The 25878-nt window shown below is 38.3% G+C and overlaps 1 protein-coding gene across 2 annotated transcripts in view; it reads right to left on the reverse strand.

The window, feature by feature from the left end:
• RALGAPA2 (Ral GTPase activating protein catalytic alpha subunit 2) overlaps positions 1-25878 on the reverse strand; it is a 176574-nt gene that overhangs the window by 118604 nt on the left and 32092 nt on the right. For both annotated transcript variants that reach the window (XM_026060222.1, XM_026060223.1), the window contains exons 5-16: positions 24522-24565; positions 23413-23587; positions 21387-21502; positions 18075-18213; positions 16554-16753; positions 14956-15186; positions 12091-12264; positions 11111-11248; positions 7050-7198; positions 5413-5524; positions 3688-3925; positions 2985-3149 (exon numbers count right to left, since the gene is read on the reverse strand). In XM_026060222.1, the coding sequence (XP_025916007.1) occupies positions 2985-3149; positions 3688-3925; positions 5413-5524; positions 7050-7198; positions 11111-11248; positions 12091-12264; positions 14956-15186; positions 16554-16753; positions 18075-18213; positions 21387-21502; positions 23413-23587; positions 24522-24565 (1881 nt within the window). The remainder of the gene's footprint in view (positions 1-2984; positions 3150-3687; positions 3926-5412; positions 5525-7049; positions 7199-11110; positions 11249-12090; positions 12265-14955; positions 15187-16553; positions 16754-18074; positions 18214-21386; positions 21503-23412; positions 23588-24521; positions 24566-25878) is intronic.

Consider the following 25878-nt stretch of genomic DNA (forward strand, 5'->3'; position numbering starts at 1 on the left):
CCCATTACACTGATCCATCTTTGCTAGGGATATCTCAGCTTCAGACTGGGGAAAACCCCGAGCAACCCGATCTAACCTCATAGCCGACCCTGCTTTGAGCAGAGGACTCTACAACTTCCCGAAGTCCCTTACAACCTGAATTATCATATAGGCTCCTGGTTTTGGTGCATTGAGTCTTCCTTTCCAGACTTACAAACAGGATGATGAAAGGGATGCAAGTTATGTTGTACTTTCAAGTCACCACAAAGGAAAGCAGAAAAGAGTAGCTGCAGTTTGAATGCAACATCTTAGTGAATTTCTCTTCAAAAATACCAAAACCTTTATGGGTGCACCACCTACTTTCAACTTTGGGAAATAAACCATCTTTAGATGGAATTATCACAGTTTTCTTAGAGATCCTGCAGAATCATTCAGCTCTGCTCTTTTTTCTATTGCATTTTTTTTTCCTCTTAGAAGTTTTACTCAGAGTAAATATCTTGAGCACTCATTTCAGGTTTTTTCCACTCATTCCAAACTACACCCTCAAAGGCATGCTACTTGCCTTCTCCTAAAAACTAAATCTTCTTTTGCAGAACTTCATGATCATACCAACACATTATAAATATGACGCCTGTATTAGATCTACTGGGTAAGAAAATCAGGATAAATGTGAAATGAAGGAAGGAGGGAAGGGAATGACAGCTGAAGAGTAGCTTATATACAAAGAGAAACACTATTTGCTTAGCTGCCATATCTTTAATTATGGAAACAGAACTTTAACAATTACAGAACGTATTCTATTTATCATTTGTAAAATTTATCATCTAAAGAATCACAGAATAGCTGAGGTTGGAAGGGACCTCTGGAGATCATCTAGTCCAACCCCCCTGCTCAAGCAGCGTCACCTAGAGCACATTGCACAGGATGGCATCCAGGCGGGTTTTGAATATCTCCGGAGAAGGAGACTCCACAACCTCTCTGGGCAACCTGCTCCAGTGCTCTGTCACCCTCACAGTGAAGAAGTTTTTCCTCATGTTCAGATGGACCTGACTGTGTTTCAGTTTGTGCCCGTTGCCTCGCGTCCTGTTGCTGGGCACCACTGAAAAGAGTCTGACTCCATCCTCTTGACACCCTCCCTACAGCTTTTAACAGTTGATGTTTTTGGACTTCCATGGTGCTAGAGTGACCATTAAGTGTGCTTTCGTATTTGCTGTATTATCTCCTCACACTCACATGACATACACAGCTATAATACCAAATGAAAGTCTTTTCAATATCCCAGAAGTTCATAATGTTGTGATTCAGATTTGACTGCACTGTTATTCTTGCTACTCCAAATATAAGCAGCAGATCAAAAGAAAGCCTTAGCTGGAAGCAGCAGGCACTCTTATATACGTATGTTGACCCCTCCCTTCCCCCCCCCCTTTTTTTTTTTAAATAGAGTAGGGAGAAGGCCTGGGGGGAAAAGCCTCCAGTAGGAGATACTTTTTCAGCATTTCCATTCTGCTAAGGAAAAAGTTCTTCCATGAATAGCCCTCGTGTTTGTAACCACCTTAGGGACTACTGTATTTCATTCTGAAAGGTGACACCTCTGGACTCTTAGCTATTAAGTTACTCTTAGGAAAGGGATATGCATTTTACACAGCTGAGAGAATTATTTGCTATATCTGCATGTGCAAATAACAATTTTTCTACCTACTGATTTGGGAGCCATTGACAGGCACAAATCACATGAAGGCCAGAAGACTTCTATTCTCACATGATCATGAAACAAAAGATGAAACCAAGGGCTTTTACACACAAAGTTCATCCTCCTAGCTGACAACCCACTAGTTCCCTACCATATAAACTTCTCTCACTAAAAGTAAGATGTGCCTTTAATTTGAATGTACATAATCAAGAAAAGCCCTTGCTGATCAGTATTTCCAGGTTCTGTCTACTGCTCTGGTGACAGGTCTGCAAGAGAAATGCTGTAGCAGAAGAAACAAGGAATTAGAATCTTAACACTCCAGCAACACCTCTGCTGGAGCACAAATACAAACTCAAACTGCAAATAGATCTGACAGGAAGAATGAACTGACACAGTTTCGATTGTCAGAACTTTTCGTGATCTAAGCTGAAGACCGTGGCTTAGTTCTGAAGCCTACAGCCACAAAAACATAACGAATCACCTTCAAATTTTCCTGGTAAGTAATACTACTGCTCCATTACGAATGAGAAAGGAAGTCGTGCAGCAAAACATCTACTCAAAAGCAGGGAAGATTTTCTATTGAGGGTTTTATTCCACAGCCCATTGAACTGGGACCACAGACACACGCTCATGGGAAATGAGAATAGATCAATTCAGGCTGCTGGAATGCTCGACAAATCTGGTGTCCTTTCAACACCTGGGGACTCAAGACATACCTCACCATTCCTCTCTCCCGTTTCCCCTCTCTCCTGTTTTCCCTTATGCTTTCTTCTTTCCAAAATTAAAGAGGAGAGGAAAAGAAAAAGGAAATTGAGGAGCTATATATACACACCTCATGACAAATAAACTGCATGAGAGGATGAAAAAGGCAAATAAACTGAATAAGAGAGGATGAAAATGTTTATTAAGTACCTGGTTTACCCAGGTTACCTTTTGCTCATGGTAGATAACTAACTGTATGAAAGTTCAGAAACTATATATAATCTGAATGATGTTAAAAAATCTTTAGTTATGGACTGATGAAATATAGGAATGTACTTCAATTTCTTTACAAAAAATATAACTCACACATGATTATCTTGCCATGAATTTGTAATGCATTTAAAAGAATGCACTTAGTATTTTTCCAGAACATTTTCATTCTTTATTCATACTGATAGGGATCAAGACATCCAGACGTAGGTATGTGAAGTCTCTGTTTAGACATTTAATTAAGCTACACTGTTTTCAGAAGCATTCACAAACCAACGGCAGATTTAGAACTTGAGTGCTATGGGAAGTTTGGGGGAATAAATATTTTATGTTTGGGTCTAACCTGTTGCTCTTTGACGAACCATATTTCTGGCTTTCTCAACACCTGGTGCTCCGGAGGTGGTAGCACTTCTGAATCTCATTGGCTCCACAACTTCAGGGTGACTTTTCCAGCTTAACGAAAAAGATCTTCCCACGACAGCTGTCTTTTGAGGCTCTAAAATTCCACCTTTGATATAAAGAAAACAAAATTCTCTAGTATTGGGTGCTTTGGCACATGTTTTTCTACAGTATGAACAGACTTACAAGCAAATGGAAATGAAAAATATTAATCTTTTGGTCTATACAGATGAGTTTTTACAACTATTAAAAACAATCACTACTTCAACTAGGTATATCAATTACAAGATGGCACATAAATATAGTTAAAATACTATAAATAAAAGTACTTTGAAATAATTTTTTATATTGATGACTATGCCAGATTACAGCACAGGAAACGATGTGTTTCAGTCTTACTACACAGAAAAGACTAGTCTTGAGCTGCTACTAAAAACTGATGAATAGTTATCTTCTATTGACTCTTATTCCCTTTCCTTCCACAACGAAGAATGAGAACATATAAATGCAAAGCGCTTCACCTTTGCTTAAACAGATTCTTATAACAGACTGGGTGGTATTTAATGTTAGATTAAATGAAATCAATTTTTTTTTTTTTTTTAACATTTAGCTTGTTTGATATAAAAAGCACTGAAACAGAGACTAACCTTTTCCTCTCTGCTTTTTCTCTTTTTGCTCACTCAGCTTATCCAAGGGCAAGTTGGTCATTTCAACTCCGTACACCGTCCTGGCTAACACTGCCGTTAGAGAATCCATGATATTGGCCCATTCGTTTATCAGCTCCTCCCAGTCGGTGAGGGAGGACAGGACACTAAGCAACTCATCCCAGAGCTCGCGGGAAATGTAAACGCTCAGGTTTGCTCTGATCCAGGCTACGATGAGAGTCTGCGGGCAAAGAAACAAGTGACAGCATATACCTGTTCCTGTGGAGACAAATTCAATACACCAACCTGTGATTTGAACAGGCAACAACCACCGAGTAGAGCTTATCGCGTTCAACTACTAAAAGCCCCCTTTTCTTTCCCAATTACTTCCTGTTTCCAAGGGAAAAAGGTTTTGAGATTACGATGCATGGAAAGGCTATTAAGCTTCAGTCCCAGCTTCAGGGGAGGTGAAAGGTAGCAATTCTTCTCAGCCGGTAAGAAACTAAACTGGCAGCGTACGCTCCAAGCCCCAGCGGAGCAGCAGCCGCTCGCTTGAACCATATACAAGCCCCACTACAGGTTTTCATGACTTTCACTCAAGGACCAGAGGAAAGCACACGTAACAAATGTACGAAATTCAGACTTCTCTGTAATAAAGCAGACTCTGCAAGTGAAATTAGCTTTTCTATTTGGATAAAGGAATTGACATCTTTGAAGATTCAGAAACAACTGATACGCAGAAATATTTACATGATATACTGTATCTAACACAGAGATAAACTCTGATCATAGTTTACAATTAATAACATATATATTATATATAACATAAACATTAACTGAATCACCCTAACTCAAGTTTAGGTAGCCAATTCTAATCTATATTAGCTTCTCAGATAAAGTAAATGCACAGTTCTGAAACAAAGGGGAGTAAAATGCAGAGTTAATTAATAAAAATTTAATTATGCTACATAGCAATACTGTTCTGAGAGAAAGGAAGAAAAAATATTGAAAATTCAGTTTCACCTATGCAATCTGGGGCCTCTTTCCTCATTCTCATGATTTTACAGAGGGTCATTAACTTTGGTGTCTTAAATATGCCTTGTCTTACTTTAGTTCTTCGTTATACGTACCCTTCATTTTACTTCCCCCCCCCCATGCATGCTTTGAAGAAAGAAGATTACTAACACAGATGGAGACATTCACTCTAAGTTCAATAACTATATTAAGAGACTAATCTTCCTAGGTTCTTGTAAAGTAAATGGAGAAAAGTTAGTTTTCAAAAACACAATAGGACTTCTGTTACCAAGTAGCTTGGTACAAATGCTTTTGTCTCGTTCAACTGACTCAGAATTTTGACTTGCTAGCTGAGCTTACTTCTAGGAAAACAGCGTTATAGAGCTAAAGTATAAGCTCTATCTGAAGATATCTAAAAAAGAGACCGTGTGGCTGCCTGTTCTACCATGATTTGTAAATACAGCGCTAAAGAATAGATTGGATCAACTGCTTGTTTCACCTGGAACCTGTCTTCCTCTGTCAGTAACATTTTAAAAATAATTAATAATGACATACCAAAAATTGCATTACTAAACAGAAGTAGTATTTCGTGTTTTACAAACAGCTTTCATAATACTCTGCACTACTAAACTAAAACTATGGATAATCAAAAATTCAGAATAAATCACTTTATATCACGGAAAACCAGCATCACAAAAAAAAAATAATACTCACTCGGAAAAGCAATCCTGACATGCTTTGAGCAAATGTATCCTTTATTTGGTTCTCCTTTGGCTTCTGCATCACAGCCTCTGTTATTCTGAGGAGTATCTGTAACATCTGTTCCCTGATTCCAAAACAAAAATGTACTTTTTGTTCACATTTTATTAATTATACTTGCAATTTTCAGGTACCAAAGAAACTCTTAGTTCTTCAATGAGCTTACACATCAAGAATGTGATCATGCTTAAGCAGACTTTACAGATCATTTGCAAAACAACATTAGTTGCTTGCAGACACAAAAGCTAATTTTTGAGAAGGCGAAGTCGGGAATGAAAACAACCACTGAAACCTCAAAGCCAAATAGCAGCAAGATGAAGACATGGCAGAATCTACAGTCCTACGAATTAATTCAAGCACAAGTCACTAAGAATAACTAAACCCAAAGTGTGTTTATTACGTAAGGAGGACTATAATATTTAAAATTTGATATTTCAGTAAGTAGCCAAGTTCTATTTTGCTTCCAGAAAGCAGATGTTTTTAGGTGTTATTTGCAGTAAGAAATATAAATACTTGTCAGAGCATTTTAGATTCAAAACATCAGAACCACGCTTTATTAATAGTAACACAGCGTTTGCAACTTCGGAATTTTATTTTGTTAGTACTTAACCATGCAATATTAGCATTCTCTCTATACTGGCATATAAATACCACTGGTTATTTTTTTGAAAAAGAAAAGCATCAATAAAGCATTCAGACAGTACTACAGCTACAGCAGTTGAAGTGTGGCTGGTTTACAGAACCGAGAAGCAGAGCATTCAAACCCTGTGGCAGGAACTACCTGCTACCCGTCACTGGCATTGGAATCTATAGTTTTTGATCAAGCCGCTGACTGGCGAACGCACAACCACCTTCGTCAAAGCAGAGTACTAGAAAACCCCAACAACCTCCACTTATTTGTTCCACAGATTATGTATTTCAAGTCAAGATTTAAAAAAAAAGCTTTGAAATCAAAATTAAGTAAGTTACATCAAAACTAACCCTCTTATGTTTCTATGAAAAGCCTGATGGTTGTGAAGACAAAAGGAGTACAACTGGGGAACAAAACATCAAATAAAGCCAAATAACTCTTCTTTCACTCTCCCCTGCCCACCGCACCTAACTTCCAAAACTGAAGGGATTACACCCAAGGAGGGGTTATGATTTTGCTGTGACAGTCTATACCAAATTTTGGAGGACATTTGCAAACTTCTCTGTTTCCTAGTTGTTCAGATAAATTACTGAAAAACTAGTTTTGTGATATTTCTGATGTGAAAGACAGGCAAAGAAATGAACCTAGACCAGACTTCTGTAGTTCTAAAGAAACAACTTCTAGTTCAATTTAAATTTTAGTTTAGGGACAATGCACACTTCAAAGTTTGAGTAGACCACTGAAAAATAGACAAACAAACAAAAAAATAAAGCCTGAACAAGAACTGAAATTTTAGAGTTAACTGCAGTTCATTTAAATATATATACAAAACAAATCTCATGCCTTCAACTGGGTAAGAATATTGGATCTTGACCTGTAAGAGAATAAATCAGTCTTTTCCCTGCCCAGTAATTCTCCCATGATATATTTTTCTTAAATGCTGTAAATACATTAAACTTACCACGTCTTTTTATTCATTGATAGTTCCATTATCATGCGCCTAAAAATACTCAAAACTGCTTTGCAAGCATCAACTTGCTCCTTCAGAAGTGCAGGGACTTCAACGCATGGCTCCAATAAGAAAACATTTGCAGAGTTTGTCAAGAATACCTTTGAAAGAGGCATTTAAATTCAGTTTACACAGTGTCACCAAAAAAAACAAGTCACATCTTACAATAAAACGCTTGTCCCTCTCTAGCCACACCTTTCCCTTTCCTTAGGGAAAGCCTCAGGTTTTATCTGTCACTTCAACTTCCCTGCATTCTGCATCTTTCCAATGAAAAGTAAGGAGGCGTTACAGACACAGCAGAGACATGCATTACACATCTGAATCTTTTAGGTATTTCCCATTCTGCCAGGTAATAGTATCATTCCTCCAGCTACTTATTTCTGGCACTACATGCTTGAGCAAGCACCAATGTTTCTGGTAAGTTATGTTCAGCAAAAGCAAATGCATAGTTCCCATTAATTCCAAGCACCTGAAGTAGAAAACATGCACCTCCTGCATTAAAACTGGTATTTGACTCCAAAACATGTGCACATAGTTTAATACTCATTTTTGAAATGCTACAAATGAAGTTCAAAATTTGTATTATGAAAACTCTCAATTGCTTGTAGTTGCTTTCCCTAATCTCAGAGTATATAAAGGCCTTTAACCAAGCCCGTCAATCAAAATTGAGAATTACTACTTACATTAGCCAGCAGAATATCATGTTCAGTAATCGAAAAGAAAACACTGGGATGCCTTCTGGCATTTTGATGTTACCTCCTCTAAAGCACAGATGAACCGCTTTGATGATAACAGAAGGGCTCCCCACATTAATGTATGTTGGAGGGCAACAAACTGTTACAAGTGTCCATTGATTCCGTCTTTACAGTTTTCAATCTACAGTGATTTACATCTCATTAAAGCCGCTACAGCTCAGTTATTTAGGTAGCTACGCAGACTGAATAAGGAGAGATTCAGATCAACCGACATAAAAATCAACAGCTGTTTGGATCCTCTCACGACAGACTATACAACATTGTACATAAAAACTTCTATCCATGCCTGCCAAAAGGAAGGGCTATTTCACTAAAAACAATGTAATAACCATAATAATATAAGAACTTTCATTGTTAATTTTCCCCAAATAATCAGCAATGATATAAGTTTCTTTATGTGCTGGCAAGTACAGTGTTCTCAATGGAGTAAAGTAGAAATTGAATACGAAAAGACAAAATTTTTAATACTAATAATTTTGGATTATTTAAACAAAATTCATTTTATGAGAAGGTTCTCTATTTAAAAGTTCTGATGAACTTTTCTGTGAAATAATCTATCTTGCCAAGATTTCAAAGCCTAAGTTTTCAATTTGTCAGGACCTGGGGTTTATATTTAGGTGTGCCTTATTCTTGTCTTTCTGTGAAAATCTACCCACATTTGACAGAAATCTAAAGAACAAAAGAGCCCTCAAAAAACAAAACAAAACCAAAGAAATCTCAAAACCCCAACAATGTGCATACACTCAGTAATAAAAATCACAAAATTACCTATTAAAATCTAAGCACCATCGACAATACGCCTGACCATGATGGACCTGCTCTAGCCTGCTCTAAGTCCTGCCCTGTGAATTAAGAGGAGCAAGTGTGGGGGCACAAGGCCCAGATCTGTGGGATAAGCAGAAGGGAAGCTAACTGGTGGACAAGGTTAGATGTAGACCCCAGCACTAACACTGGAGGACAGAAACAGCTCAAGGGATGTTGTTATTCCCTTCTGTTCACTGGAACAGTGAAACCAGTTTTGGGCTCCAAGTGCAAGAGGGATGAGGAGAAACTGGAGAGGGTCCAGGGGAAGATACCAAGAAAGTCAGGGCTTAAGGCACAAGCTCCGTGAAGGAAGGCTCAGGGGTCTGGACTCAAGGCTGGTGAAAAGGAAGCTAAGGGGCATCTAACAGCTCCCTACAACGACTTCAAGGGCAGTTGCAAAGACTAGAGAGTCAAACTCTCTGTTTTATCTGGTTCCAAGAAAAGGGGCAACGGCCACAAACTGCAGCTTGGGAGGTTCAGGCTGGACAGTAAGGAAAGTTTTTAATTAGAAGGGAGATGCAGCTCTGCAACAGGTTGTCCAGAGAAGTTTCTCTTCTTGTAGCCTCTACCTGGCTCCTGACCAGCGCTCCAACTTTTCACCAAACAAGCATAACTTCTCTCTACAGCAAGGCGTTCTGGGCACTCAGCGCAGCAGGGGCGCACAGGAGACAACAGCATACGCTCATAAAAATCAATGTTTATGTCGTAGCGTGTAGGCACAAACAGCACAAAACAAGGTTGCACAGACAGCTTCAAGATTTTGAGCATCAGAAATGGCCAACCTTTCTAACCCTAGAAGCGACAAACAAAAACCTGCATATGGACAAAAGTCACAGCATACAAGGTGTTGGAGTGATTTTCAGATTCACAGTAACAGGAATTTCATCAGTTGAATTGCACTACACGGTTGGACTGTATGTGATACCATCTCAAACCAGAACCCAGCTTTCTCAGCCTCAGCTGAATACTTTTTTTTTCCCTTGTTTTAACAGTGTTTATAGCTTAGCTTTTGTAACTAGCCACAGCACTTTGTGTTAGCGATCAAAATCTAAAAGTGAAGGAAGCCAGAACATTTAAATGCTCCAAATTCAAGGCTGAAAAAGAAAAATAATTTTCCATTTTGAACTGGAAAGGAGGTTATACAGTGCTTCAAATGCACAGTAATCATGCCCTAAGATTGATCACAACAGAAACTAAGTCAAATTTGGAAATCCAGTAAGTTTTCTTCTTTAAAAGTAAAAATCTCATCAAGAAAACAAAGCATAAATATTAAAAGTTAAAATTAGATTTTTTTAAACACCTGATAATCAACTAAATGGACTGAACTCAAGATAAATCCTCACAGATAAAAGTGTGCTTCCTTTAGATCACTATTTACAATACTGTCCTGAAATACATTTTCAGTTGAAGTTTCAACATTTTTTCTAAGAAAATTAAGACTCATAGTCAGTGCTTCTGGGCAGGTTCTCTCCTAAAGTCTCCTACAGATACAGCGCTCCTTGAAGGTGAACCACAAATGGCTGCTGGCTCGATTCCCGTTCCTGACATAGGGCATCTTTCACTGAAAAGCCAGAGGGGGCTGCCACACGCGGAGCTCAACACACGCAGAGCGCAGCGGGGAGCCAACCCAGAACGCTCCCACATCACTCTAGTCTGGAGTTCGGCATAACATCCAAGAGCCGCGGCTGGCTATCGGTGCTCCGTTCTCCTTCCAGCCTCTCCAGACGGGTGGGTACCTGCACGTGGGAGGAGAGCTCACCTGCGGGGTGTAGGGTAGTTTACTATAAGGCAAGAGCGTCTGCTTTAGCAACGTAGGATGACAGCTTGCACTTTGCGCAGTGGAGAGCGTGCATGAGAGTGTGCAAAAGAGAAAGCGGAGCACACGTGCGCATTTGTCTAGAGCACAACCAGTTAAAGACAAAATGCGGTTTTACAGAAGGAAGCTGTTGTTCAGAAAGCTAGCCAAGCCCTATGACAATTGCTTCTACTTTAATACATTTGCATATGCATCACCTACAAAATTAAGCACACAGTTAACATCCAAGAAGACTTTTTAATAGTTACACAAACTCATAGCTTTGTTAATTATTTTAGAGCTCATTTCTGCCAGCTTCAAGCACTTACTGATTGTAAATTCTATTACAGGATTCAAACTCGAATTAATGTATCTCATTAAATTTGAATGGAAGTAGATACCAGAGGAAAGATGATCTATTTTATTTAACATAATTTTCTTAAGCTGTATAAAAATCCACACTGTCTTTGGGAGTTTGTTGTATGTTTCCCAGAAGTACCCAACAGTTAAATTAACATTTCAGGAAGCTCTAAGTATATGAAAACTGCTCAGAATAAAACAAGTATTTTACCTTAACTAGGGCTGTCAAGAACACTAGAATAAATTGCTACGTTTGTTCCATAAAATATGATTATACTACAGTTTTCTATGTACCACACCTGTAATGCAGCTTGAGCACCAGCTTTAACGTTTTTGTCTTCATCTTCTAATATACATCCTCTGTTCACGGCACTAGTGAAGGAGTACGTTCTTCCCCAGCTGGATGATCGCTTATGGCCTGAATGGTCAGAGGCAAGCTTTCAAAAACACGGTTCAGTTAGTTACGAAGCAACAGGGGGAGAACTGTCATGTCTTAAGTCCATTTCAGCAAGGAATTCATGTCTACTATTTATACATCTCTGAACAAACAGATGATACGTGAAGTTCAAAGAGTCATAAAAATTTTAAGGGCTGTCTATCTTAAAATATCATATATTACATTTCACAAAAAATCATTCACTGTTCTAATATTTGAATTTTGAAAGCCTGGTAAAATTGTAAATCCTCTATGAAAATAATCCAGTCAAAACTAATTTTCACTATAGTTTTACAACCCAACCTTCTGTCTCAATATAGCTTCCCTTCAAATAGTTTCATGTCAGTGTCAAAGTCAACATTTACAGACGGTTCTTTACAAGATATGAATTTCGTGGCATCATCTTTTTCATATCTACATTGTAGCTTCCAAAAGTTAAAGTGTCTGGATCCAAAGTTTTGATCCAGTATATATGATTTCGTAAATATTTCCAAATTCTGGAATGCTACTATCAAAAAAAAATGGTCCCACACATACTAAGACAATAGACAGCATAAGTTTAACACTGCAGAACATACTAAGTTCTTGCTTTTGTATTTACATAAATAGGGAATAAATAAGAGACAATCTTTTTCAAAATATAAATTTGAAATCCTTCCTTGCTCTCAGTAAGGGGTGCTGAACCCTAAGTATTTTTTGCATTTCTGCACCTTAAATACAGAAGACGACTTGTTAACCTTGCTTTTCCAAACATTTTTAAGTTGTTACCCATTCACAGTTAGTTTAAAAGATAAATAATATACTGCATGCAAACCGAATAACATAGTAGCACTGATACCATACATGTTTGCTATCCGTTTGCACTGATGAATCCTCCAAGTTGGTAACATCATCCTGACCATTTTCCTTTTTGTCTGGCTCCTCCATGAACACAGGTTTCTCTTGCAATATCCATTTTCGATATACCTTAACCACTTTTCGTGTTGCAGATATATCAGAAGAAGGCAACAAAAAAGCCTAAATTCAAAGTTAACTCAAATTAATATACATAGGACGTGTGTGTGTGTGTGTGCGCGTGTGTGTGTGTGTACACCCCCCCCCATTAAATAATACAGCCCAGAAAGAATAAGGAAATGTGATTTTTACTTCTACACCTATACCAGAGCAAGTCACAGTTAATCAACAACCTATGCATACACTGCGGTATTCCACAATTCCATAATTATCGATCCCAAATAACTTCCACGCTGTCCTTGTTCAAACTAAAAGCAACGAAATGTTTTTGCTCATTGCCAGCTCTATAAAACTTAATGCAGATTCTCTTTCCTTCTCAAACCGTCACGAGCAGTAGAGGCCAGAGCTGTGTGCTGTGCTACACTTTCTGGACCAGCCAACTTCAGACGACATCACCAGTGTGAGATGTGAAATGCCACTTCAGCAAGTGTAAGCAGAGACAAGGCAATGAACTGGGATGGGGATAGCAGTGGCTAGCATTAAATCCTTTCCTACTACGCATTTGAAAACCGACAGAAAAAGAAAAATTATTTACAACATGCTCCTTAATGCCTGTATTTGGGAATCGTTCTGTAAAGGTGCCCTCTTTGAAAGCCTTCAGAAGATACGCTGTCTGCTTCCCTGCATCTCTGCAGGTCTTTGGTATCTAAACAACATATCATGATGCACGTTAGCCTCTTGCAATATTTTTAAGTCACGGAAAAAAAATCAATATGCTCACTAAACTGAGAGCGATGCCTACCTTCTTTTTCTTGAAAAAAGATTAACCCTTATTTTGATATGAAGTTTTTGGTTACAGCAAAACTCAGACTGCTAAAAATCAATCTCACTATGTAGTAACACAGTAGCATCAAGTGCTAGAAGACCTTTGGACTACAGTGAACACAGAGCAATCTATATTGGAGAACTTCACGTGGTACAAGAAAAGCATATATTGGCAACAGAGTGACCTATTCTGGTAGCAGTACTCATTATTTTATAAAAAACACTGAAAGACTGAAATACATTTTTCCAATTAAAAAATAGATCCTTCCAGCTATGAAGCACTTGCTCTCCATGATTAACACGGCAAACCACAACACCGTTTCATCTCAGAGTATTCATACAGTGTAATTTCCTATACCAAACTTATCTGCAGAAACAGTGCAAGGGTATTTTGCTCAGGTCGAGGGGAACCCTTCCTTCAGGCAGCACATTTCCTTTCCTCTAGCCAGCACGAAAGGCAACACTCAACAGCTGAATGTGGTGTTCAACTAAGAGTCTACAGAGGCTGAAGGGCTGGCAAAAGCAAGTGCACACATGCCACACGGCAATTGCTGTACGTGAAATTTCTGAAAAGTCTTCAGAACCACTGTCAGGTTATTAAGGATGCAGGAGCTGAAGAAGTCAAGGCATCTGCTAGGATATTAGAGCAACAGCAGCTCTTGCCAGCTGGATGAACTGGCACTACAAGAAACACTTCAGGAAGGCTGCAAAGTAGGGTGAGGAGAAAAAAAAAAGAGTCGAGGAATTCAGAGAGACTAGGGAAATTCCTGCAAGGCTGACAAACACAAAAAGGACCAAAATACCATTATTTGTTTCAATTACTGGACACTGATCATCATAAATCAGCAGGGGAGTATTGCGTCCCGTTAGCCTTTGCTCCCTGGAAGATGGCGAAGTTTTACACCCGCTGAAAGAGCACCAGGAGAGGGCAGCGTAACACAACGGCTCTCAAGCTACAGGAGAAGATTCCTCCCCGTCAGAGAGCAGCCGCGGTACTGAAGCGACGATTCCCGTCTGGGTACCAGACCAGACAAAATGCTGGGAATCTCCAGTATGTCCACATATATTTCTCCCAACCAATTGCAAAGATGTCAAATGAACGAACAGCGCTAGCAGAAGCAACAGATAGTGTCCGAATAGATATTGACTTTTTCCAATAAATACTGACTTTGATCCCAGGAACAAGAATCTTACTAATTCAAATAATAAATTTACAAGCCAACGAATACATCTCTTTACATACTTTTAAATTACATCTGCTAGTACACCATCATAGTAAGCAAGAAAAAAAAAAAAATAAAGTGACACATTCACGAAAGACATGCTGCCATCTGGTACCAGCAACAAACTTCAGCTCCTGTAAAGTGGCTGTAATTTCATCATTAAAACTACCCATCTGTCAATAAATTCTTCTTGACAGAAGATCTTAATCTTTACTATTGATAAAAATGTCTAGGTATTTTAACTGAAATTGGAATTTTTACTTGGAGAACAACGAGCACACAGCTGCCATCACTTTCTTCATTTGCAATTTATCTTATATTGGAATCCTGTCCCAAGTAAATGTGGAATAATCTTATTTTTAACCAAAACTATTAATGGTTACTGCCGGTCAGTTTAAAATTACAACGTATAAAACATACTTGAAATCCTTCTGATTTCACTAACAACGATTACCAAACTCAACATATGTATAAGAAGCTTTACACTAAAACAAACAAATGCATAATGCTGTTTACCTCTGTTTGGGAAAATAAAAAGACCTAGGAAGGACTCCAGAACAAAACAGCGCAGATGTCACTACCATGGGGTTTGACGAATTATCTGCCTGAACAGGCTTGACAGTGTTCTTCCTCACAACCATACCTTCTCCTTTAAAAAGGACATGGATAACAGCCACTGTACATACACAGGTTTCACACGACCTACCTGGCGGAAGACTTCATTAACAAAGTTGACGTAGCCTCGAGTGGACAAGAGGATTCTCTGCACCATCTCGTACACGGTTCGGTGCTGCTCCTCGATGCTGCAGAGGCTGGAGTTGCTGAGCCTTCGGTCAGACAAGGTGCTGCTGTTGGAATGGTTCCTCTCTTGCTCGCCTGCATAAGGCAGGCTGCTCTCCAGCTCCGGGGTTTTGTCTTGGTTCACAACACCAACCGTCTACACGGAGGAAAACGGGTGCCTAATTACATTACCGAAATACTGTGCATAAACAGTCCAGATTTTTGGTGTGGTTTATTCAGAATGCAGGACACTAGCATTTATTTTTACACAATAAAATGGTCCAGTCACTAAATGCAACTTCAGTCTAGTGCTTGATCCAAGATGAAATTCAACCTCATATTTATACACTTCATATTTCCTTTCCCTTCCCTCAGGATAGCTGATTGCCTTGTCACTCCTGTAAGAGACATGAGCTGGGAAAAACGGGAGCCGACGACTGCGACAGGCACCTGAACCACGAAACGGGCACCCCTGCAAACCGGTGCAGGCAGGGGAGGACTCGCCTCCGAGGCGGGAAGGGAGAAGGGTTCGGCCACGTCCCGCCGAGACACACGCTGCACGCGGTGAAATTCAAATCCACCCTTGAGTCAGCACGGGCCAAGAGCTAACTCGCAGCGTCAGCTGATAACTTTGACACTCTCAGTTTTGAGGGCAACAGTATCTCTGTGCAAGCTATGTATTTTAATTGGTGTCAGCTGTCTGGAAAATACAGTGAAAAGAAGATATTCTTCTTCTGGTCCCTGCCTGTTGGAGTGACTTAGCAACTACTTAAATAAAAAGACAAAATTCTATGGAAAAGGAAAGACCAAAATCAACAAAAAGCACCTTCAATAGGCATGCTATGCTGTACTCAACATTTTTAAGGCTTCAAACTCTTACACTGAAGACCTTCAAAAACAATTAACACGAAAACATACAGTTCTACCATAATAGTTAATGTATGCTTTTCCAGTGAATCCAAATTTGACATAGGCATACGATTCAAGAGAAGCATATAAAGTTAACATTGATCCTAATCTTTTAATAGGAAGATGGAAATTCTCTTAAAGAAAACACAATTTATTTTTTATAAAATTCATAGTAAAGTCCCTAATCCTAGAGAAATCTCTACCAGCAATTTGACAGTAAAATATTTTTCTAATATCTCACTGTAAACAGCTATAATCAAAAGAAAAACTAAACAACTTATGCCATTACTGAGAAACTGTCCATACCACAAATAAGTTTGACAGTTTATAGATCAAATTTTGAAAGTCTAAAGATAATGTTGATGCAGCTGTTTTTATTTTTATTTTTTGAATGGGGCATAAGGCAAACAGCCAAGGGGAAAAAAATTCTCTAGTACATGGCTAAAGGGCTTCCCCTGAAGATTCTGTCTTCCACCAAAGAAAAATCGATTTAAAATACATCATTTATTCACTTAGAGGCAGCATTTCTTTCTTGCTTCAGTTGTCAGTGCACTGTGATCATTTGCAAGGTTTGTAGAAGTATATAAGAAAACAGAAGTAAGCTTTAAAGCACACCTGAATAATTTTAGGGAGCATTTCTCCTCCATTTTTTGTATGCTGAACAGCAGTTAAATATTTCTTTTCAAGAAAGAAGGTAACAAGCCACTTAATAAAAACAACTCGAGCTGCCATATATGGAATTTTTGTGCTATAGACATTTTCATTGTTTCGCGTTGCAGTAATGTATACTGGTCTCGGTCTTATATCAGGAATATCTGGTGAGATAAAAGAGAAGACAAAGAAAATCTAATCTTAAAAAGCTGTAATTGCTTCCAGACTCTGGTTAAACTGAACATTGAAAATGTGACCAATAACATGTTTTCCATAAGAAATAAAAAAAACAGTCATTAATTGCATCTGTTAATACTTCTAAAGAAAAGCAAAGACAAAAACACCGACATTTCCTGAAGGGTGCAACTCATATCGGGCAAAACAAAGGAAAAAACAAAAAACAAAAGAGGGCTGCAGCAAAGAGAGGGGCAAAATTCGAAACAAAGAACTATTCCTACTACAGTGTAAATTAATTTGAGAAGCTTCACAGGTTTTATTAATAAGGTACAGTGAGAAAGACAGTATGGCTCAGGAACAGCCAGAAGCGCAAAGAACAAAAGAAGGGATACTTAGCACATTGGAAAGGGATGTTAGCTCCGGTGCAAAGAGCAGCGCACACGCTGAAATAAAAGAGTGAATATGCATAGGAGGAAGTGGAAGATTGCATAAGTGAAATAGGTTGGGTCATACTTAATCCAGATGCTTAGAATCAGGGAAAAACCGCTCATAGGCTGCTGAAAAACAGGGAAGGACTGCGCTCTAGTTGGGAGCGACGAAGCTGAAGAGGTACAGGGATGCCTTTAGACACTAAACATTGAACCGCGAAGGACAGGACTTAAAAGTCAGAGAAGGGAGCAGAGGGAGGATGAAGAGGCTGCAATACATCAGGTGAGCATTAACACCACTGCTCCTATTCAAGCTCTTTAATACTGTTCAATAGGACATTGGGGAAAAAGTTAAAGACAAAAATGTGAACATCCTGAAACAAAGTCTTTAATCCTACAACTGTACTTCCTAGATGCTCCTAACAATATATTCCCCGTTTACAATTTCCTTCACAGCCACATATCTATTTCCTTTCATGTCCTCCTTGATGCTCAGTTTTCTCTTTCTCGCTTCACAAAAACAAGAAATAAAATAACACTATTTATGTTAACCACTCCCTCACAACTGGGCATCTCACTAATTCTTTTTAAAAACTTGTAAGAGAGCATATTCTGTCCTCGTTACATATCACAGGGACACGTTCCCTGTTCACTCAATATAGATGCTGCGCCGGAGGAAACGTTCATGCGCAGGGAGGACCAGGACAGCCCATACGCAGCGACCAACAGGAGCAGCTTCATGGGGTATTACAGAAAAACTGCAGCTGGGCTAGAAAAATTCAGCAGTACTGTAGTTACACGCCACTAGCTAAGAGAGATGCTACCGAAAATATTCACCATCATTTCTTCTTCTACTTTAAAGATAAAATTCACTACTTACCAAGAACAGGCTTGTACAGGTTGGTTAACTTTGTAAAAGATGGAAACAAGTGAGGAAGATAGTACTTTCTAAACAAGGTAAAGAGAAACTTAAAACCAGTGTCTTGGTTCTCCTTATTCTTCCACTCCAAGCTTGCCGCCTTTGCCACAGAGTTATTAAAAAAAAAAACAAAAAAAACCTTAAAGTTAATGTGTTATACTGAGAATCATTCCATGTTGATGACAAAATGCTGTTTTACTGAATGTGAAAAATAAACTATTACTCTGCTAAGATTTTGTATCTTTTGTTAAACTGTCCCTAAAAAGCTTTACAAAACACGGTAAGAGTTTAAGATATTACATATAAGGTCTTCTAAATATGAAAGAAAGCAAGCTCATTAAAAACCAACATACTTAGGCAGTTCTACTAATCCACTGAATCACACAAAATGTCACATTAATGTTTTCGTATGTTTTTAACAAGTTTGCTTCTTACCTGTAAATTTAGTTAGACATCGTTTTTAATTTCTCCGGGCTACATTTTTATCAAATCTATTTTTAATCACAGAAAAACTATTCTTAACGTCAAGTTTAATATAGCTGCACATAAACATATGCAAAAATCCTTTTATAAATTTGACTTGAGGCACTAGTGATTATCACTAACAAGGGAGAGGCCGACACCAGGGCTTGTTTTTAAATATGCTCATTTTGTTCTTCTATAGATCAAAGCAAAAGAACCATACATATATTTCCTAGTTGTTCTTTTCCAACTGCTTTGAATGCAATTCCTTAGGAAACTGTACCAAATCTTGTTACTACTCTTCATATTAAAACACTTCCAACATGGAATAAACGGCATGCAACCTATCTGACTTGGTTTACTTTGTTTATATAAGAAACTTCAGTGCAATTTCACACAAGAAAGGAAAGTAGAACTTTGTACAGCAAGCTTACTGTTCCACTCATGACTTAAACCTATCTGAATTTTAGTCTCTTACATCACTTCTCTTTTTATGATATTCTCAAGTGAACATCAGTATCAAGCATTCTTTTGACGTACACTAAATTTTTTTTTTTTTTAAAGCAGCATCAGAAGACTACAGGATTTTTAATAAATTCATTTTTTTGCAGTAAAAATTCTTAGAAAAGCCTACTCAACTGTATAGAACAGATGACAAGTACTCTAAATCTCTTTCCAAGACGTTAACATATTAAGTACACAAAAAAAAGTTAGTTTTCAAAAACACAATAGGACTCCTGTTACCAGGTAGCTTGGAACTACAAGGACCCGGCCATCTTGCCATTAACCTACATCCCTGGGTGAGGCACCTGGACTCCTGACACAACCTACTAGAGAAGGGTAACAGGCAACAGAAGCTACAACACCTAGAAGCTATCCAGTGGCTGACAATGCGTGCTTCTTCAACACTTTCTTCTTCAAGACCTCCATTCAGGAGTCACAGTCCAAAACAATCTGCTGAAGTTAGGTGACAAATTCTATCTCAAAAAAAATGGATCAGGAGTCAATCCTTACCTCTGAAACCTGGCTGCAGGAATATCCAGTAGTAATGCCTGCTGTACGCAATGACCTAGTAGTCTAATTGAGGATTCAGGCTTAATCCCATCCTCCTTGAAGGCCCTAGTGAAAATCCTGGTTGTATAAATAACTATGTAGAACCATTTTGGAATGTAAGCACTCACCGCTACTGCATTTTGCGCACGGCTAGATCCTGTTGATACTCAATTAGACTTGGCAGATTAGGAACACAGAAGTAACACCAGTTGTACCTCGCAGCGGAATTTCAGAGTGAAACAAGCATCGTTTTGTTCAGGACTTACCAGATGGAAATCTCTCTTATTATTATGCAAACTCAGAACTTCAGGCAATTAGAAAACTTTACTGGCCATCCCAAGTGCTAAAGGGCGGTAACGAATACCAGCAGCAGTAAGGGCGTCAAGCACCGCATTTCTTTATTTAGGTGCTTAAATACCACTCAAGTCACACTTCTAGATACCCAGGACCACCCTGGATGTGATCCTTTGGGATTTTTTTTTGGTTTGGTCTAAAATCTTTCACATTACGTATAAGCATACTCCTGAAAATTCTAGCTCAATTACTACTCAACTTGCAATTCCTCATTGTAAGTTTTGTTGCCATTTTTCCTTTCCTTTCCTATTTAAAGTATCTCATCTTGCAGGTTCTTCATGCATTCAAACTACCGTAACAACTTATCACCTTCCCAAATCTTCAAATCCGAGACTTCTAAACTCTAATAGGCCAGATCTGCCCCAGTTTCACTGTCCAGTGTTGCTGCCATGCTCCTATTCTGGAAGGCTGGGACACAGCAGTAGATCATGAAGAATTCAAGTGATGGTTGGCAATTCACAACTGACTATTAAACATCATCTTCACCCCCCCACCCCCAACCTGTCCGTTTGGATTTTTAGGACTCTTAAAAAGAGGCCAGGATGAAGTGAACAACCTAACTGTCCTTTTTCAAGTAAGATAAACTCTAGGTTAAAGTAACAACAGCAGAGTTGTACAATTCACTGTTTAACACAGGGTGAAGAAGGTGGGGGGGGGGACCACACTGATGTTACTACACCGACAGACACTGAAACTTCTACAGGTTACTGAAAGCTTGACTAGAGCATCTTGACTACAGTATGGAATGAGGACCCGTTGAAAACAAATGTAGAAATATGGCAGATTGCAAAGCATTTCATGCTTTTTACATATGTGTCTAATTTTTTTTTAAAGGCAGAATGGCCTTCCCTCAAGTTTCAAGTAGAATAAATTATTTGTATGCAAGCCTGGTGCTCTGAAATCTACACAGCAACAGCTATTTGAAGCGCTGCACCTGGCAAAGCACTTAACAGAAACAGGCATGATACCTTTTGTAATATGGAAAGCACCGACGGCTAACAGAACCATGATTCTGTTAACCGCTTGTGAAACATTTACTATATACACGTTATGTAAAAAGCAAAACTTAACTTGAACTTCGAAATCAGCTTTGCAGTGGCAGTTGCTGAATCACAGTAACTACAAATTTATGGGAACTGTTTAGTGTGTGGGAGATCTTTATGGATACAAAGTAAAACTTAAGTCTGGATAATATTCAAGTTTTTCACATCTGTGATAAAAATTATCATTTTTGACACAAATGCTACAAGGAAATAGCTTTGGGATGATTTTCTTTTTAGAAACAATAAGGAAATGCAGAAAACAGCTTCTTGGAGAGTGTGTGTAGATACAGCACAAAACTCATTTTCTACCACAGGTACATTCCTCCAAATGTGAATAGTTAAAAACTTATCTCCTTCGCACCTGAATTACCATATATTTTAACAGTAACTGAAGAAAATAGCAGGTTTGGTCTTCAGCAATTTTTTCTCCAGAGACGGCTGGCAAAAGTGGGGTTATCTCTTCAGGATAAATCTTAGCTAAAATACAAAGAAAAATGTGTTTTAAACATAGAAAAACTGAAAATAGTGAAATAAATACTTTCTATAAAAAGATTAATTTGCAAATAATTAATAATATGCTACTAAGTCTTACAAAGCCAAATTCCAGTAACTGTTTAGGTTTCCAGTATTTCCCCAGGTCCCACAACATTTAACTGTGGATGGCACCAGCTCTTTTCTTTCTGCCTCGTTATGTTTGTATCTATGAGTGTTTAATGAAGAAACATCGCTGATCTGAATGAACAGCTGCATAGCTCCTAGCGCAGCATGTGACACAGGAACACGCATACTGAGAGAGGCATTGTCAGTCCACAAATACAAAGTCTTCTAGGTATCTATAATAATAATTATTATTATTAGAAAAAAATCTAAATAACCTCATATATTCTAAATTTAAACTAGAGATTAATTCTTTATCAGAGAAAAGAGTCCAGAATCCTAGTCTACTTTTAAATATATATTTAAAGACTCCCTGACAGCACTGGTCTAAAAACAAACAAAAAGAGAAGGCTAATGAAAATTTGTAAAGGGAGGCCTGAGTTTGCAAATAGTCTAAAACAACAGCTCTGCGAAATACAAATACCCTGCTCATAATATCAATTACACAACTGAAAAAAAATCTATAACATTCTGAAAACAGTGATCATAAACCAAATACATCTGAGATATATGTCTTTATATAACACGTGGAGGAGAAACACACGCATTCACGGGTCACAGGAATTTCAAAGCCCATCCTGAATGAAGACGGGGATACAGTCTTCCACAGATAATGCAGGCCAGGCCAGTGGTGACCACGAGGTGCGTCTTTCCAACATTTTTACGCCAGCCTGAAAATGGATTTATTGTGTCTTCTAGATCCAGACAGAAGTCCGAGGCTTTTTTCATATAGCGATATGAAGAGCTTCATGCATGCTGCAAGTATCTTTCGCTTCATTAGGCTTTATTTAGACTGAGCAAGTCTGGGCACGTTGCTCAGAAATGCCTTCACCGATCCTTATTTGTATTTCTACTTCTGTCCATCTGTTTAGATGCCTGTTGCTGGCATTTTCTGAAAACGTAGTCTACAAGCCCTCTCTACAGAAGCCCTCGTTATTCTCCTCTACACGACAGTTGATATTATACAACATGGGTGGCGGACCCTCACTCCTCTGGTATATCATAACCCATAGTCTCTTGCCCATCTTTTTAGGTTCCTCCTCTCCCAATTGCAATTTACATTTCAAATTCCATGTATGACACCACGTCCCCAAGCTGAAATTCAGATTATTTTCCTACAATTTGAGGATATTTCGCTCTCAAGGCATATCTGGAAAGTAATTTTCCACTAAAAAAAATAAAGCACTATTTGTATTATAATATTTGTGCTTTAAGATTTACACCGGATTCGCCTCACTCGGAGATACGGGGGAAGTAACAGGTAGTATCTATTTCTATTTCTTTAAACACTATGGAAATGACAACGCGAACAAGTTCCCATGAAGCAATAAAGCCGCAGTTACACGATGTGCTACATAAAGAAACTACTCAGTGTAAGTTCTTACCAAAGGACAAATATGAGGTAGCCTATCACTCAGTGCAAGTATGGAAAGTAGTGTCTGAGTTACTGTAGCTTAGAAGAATGTACACACTAACTTATTTTGCAGTAACGTGTTCATACAGCCAAACCTCAATAAACTAAAACTGTTCTCAACTCAGAATGACAAGACCAGAAGGCTATACAGCTGCAACAAATATAATAGCTCGACAAATTCAATACATCGCTAAACTATAAAAACCAACGTTATCATCCACTTGACACCTTCCCCACAAGCAACTTTATAATTCTTTGACTTTAATGGAAGGGGGGAGGTAATGCATTTAGCACTGAATTCGTCTAGTTTACTTACCATCTAGTGAATTAGGAGGACTAATGACGTTATCTAGTGTACAGGGACCCCTCGAGGACATAATTGGTGGAAAACCAGGCACAAGGCACGCAAATATTAATATTTGCTCTTCTGCACAGTTAGTCTGAAGTGCTTGAAGCCAAAGAAGAAACAGTCTGATTCCTTCACATCTTATCTACAAGGAGATGATTTTGTAGAAAATGATAGTAAAACAAACTGAAAGTACAGCAACACAATTAAATATTTAAGAAGAGGCCGAGTAAGTAGTTTCATCCCAATTATGCACTAGCGAGTCTTTGAGTCATAACAAGAGTAATCACGTTATTAATTCAATCGTGAGGACAGAAGGCAGGAGCAAGCTGCACTCAAGGCAACGGCACTCTAAGGAGGCAGTATCACCATTTCAGTTCGCATCAGAGGCCCCACAGACCCGGATTCCTCCCTCATTTCTTTGGGCCAACGTGTTCTACAGTCATCTTCCCTTTCTGCCAAAGGCAGCTTAGCTGTTCTCGAGGCTCAGAATCCGCACACTGACTTTGGAAGTCCAACAGCAAATATAACCTACGACAAGGAGAGCTGCCAATACTGCTGGCCTCACTAAGGGCGAGATCTTGGCCCCGCAGAAGTCAAAGAAAATTACTGACCTCAAATTCAGTGGTCTCAGAATGTCACCTTGAAAAGTAAGGTGCAACAAAACCACCCAAGGTAGAGTATTCAGTAAGCTTACTACGTTTACCTTTTTTCTTTTTAATTAACTAGATCCACTTTTTCCAAATACAATGGTAAAAATTGTAAGAGTGGATTCAAAGCTATTGGGCAAACAAGAAAGTGATACATTTAGCACAGCATACTTCAGGCTAAAAATATCTGAGGAAATAAAGTATTAACCCAAATATATGGATGCCTTTTCCAAATATCTTTAGAAAGATTTTTAAAATAGCAAAGTGCCCAAAGAACAATCTAGGGATACAAAAACAAAATTTATGACTAAGAGGTGAATAAGTAAAATTATACCCAAAGTGTAATAAACTGAAAAATATTGATACTAGAAGTCTGTAAAGTAATATGCTTTATAGAAATTCAAGTTAAAAGAAATCTATTAGAAATACCTTGATAGAGTTTCCAGTGTGCAAAAGTTTCTTCAAAATGGACCCTGGATTAGAGAAATGAAATAGGCAAGTATCAAATATTTTAAAGATGTCCACTTTCAGCCAGAATGCAAAAAAGCAAACCCCAAATGAATTTAATTACAACTATCATTATCATCATCTGGTGACTAGCGTTGTAATTTCAAATATAATCTGTCTTTGCAGTGAGGTATTTTGTTTCTAGACAGATAATGTATTCAAAATACACTAACATTGACAATAATAAGGAAACACACTAGAAATCTAGTCTATATTCACATACCTAAACAACCAATATAACTATTAAAAATACAAAATCAATTGATTCTGGTTTTAAAGATACAGGGTTAACTGCACATATCTTCACATATCTCACCTGAAATCAGAGAGAGATCACACATTGAATAGTTCAGTTAGAAAAACCAAAAAGTTATAGAATTTTTTAAAGCAAAGTCTGAGAAAAACAGCAATTTAGCACTCAGCTGTTACTTCTCCTGGATTTGAGAATTATGTGCATTACTTAAACGTGACACTTTTCTCAAGATCTCACCGTTTCACAACAATAAATGGAACTTATTAACATATTTGCAAATACATATCAACACACCTGAACATTAAGCAAAGAGCAAATCACAAGGTGCATTTGCAAACAATTGCACCACCAAATTTTGTAGCTCATTTACCGAGCATAGCTAAAAATTTATCCAAATAAGACCATTCAAAAGAAACAGAAATCTAAAGAATACTTTAGCTACAAAGCAATCGACTAAAACCAATTTGTGCTGGTCTAATTTAGAGGAAGTTGCAGTGAAGGGGTCAAACAGATGCCTCCTTTTATTTCTGTCAGTGCTACCTGGAAATTTGACAACAGCCCTTTCCTTGACCCTTAGCTTCCACTCATTATTACTTAGGCCACAGCAAATTCATTGGTCTGATGAACAACACGGCAGCTGACAAGTCAGCGCTGGAGACCAAAGCAAACCCCAAAAAAATGTGGGGGAGGAGAAAGAAAAGGAAAAGAAGAAGAAAAAAAGATGACACCCCCCACCACCACCAGCTTTATCTGTCCAATTTACTTAAGCAACAAAACAAAACACATTCTGCCCACTTTGGTGGCATCCAAAAGCAGAGTTTTCACAGCAGTAGCAGATTAAACATTTAATTCAAAAGGAAATGATCAGGTTAAACTACTTCATGGAATTTCAAGTTGCTTCAACTATCAAGAGAAATGTATTTTACTTTTCAATGCTTTTGCATCCATGTTATTTTATTCAGTCTGGTCTAATGATCAAACGAGGACAGGAAGAAGTTTTGCTTTCTGGTTCCTGTACATTACCAC

This window comes from Apteryx rowi, unplaced genomic scaffold (genome assembly GCF_003343035.1).
Source record: "Apteryx rowi isolate R43461 unplaced genomic scaffold, aptRow1 scaffold_167, whole genome shotgun sequence".
In the NCBI taxonomy this organism is placed as follows: domain Eukaryota; kingdom Metazoa; phylum Chordata; class Aves; order Apterygiformes; family Apterygidae; genus Apteryx; species Apteryx rowi.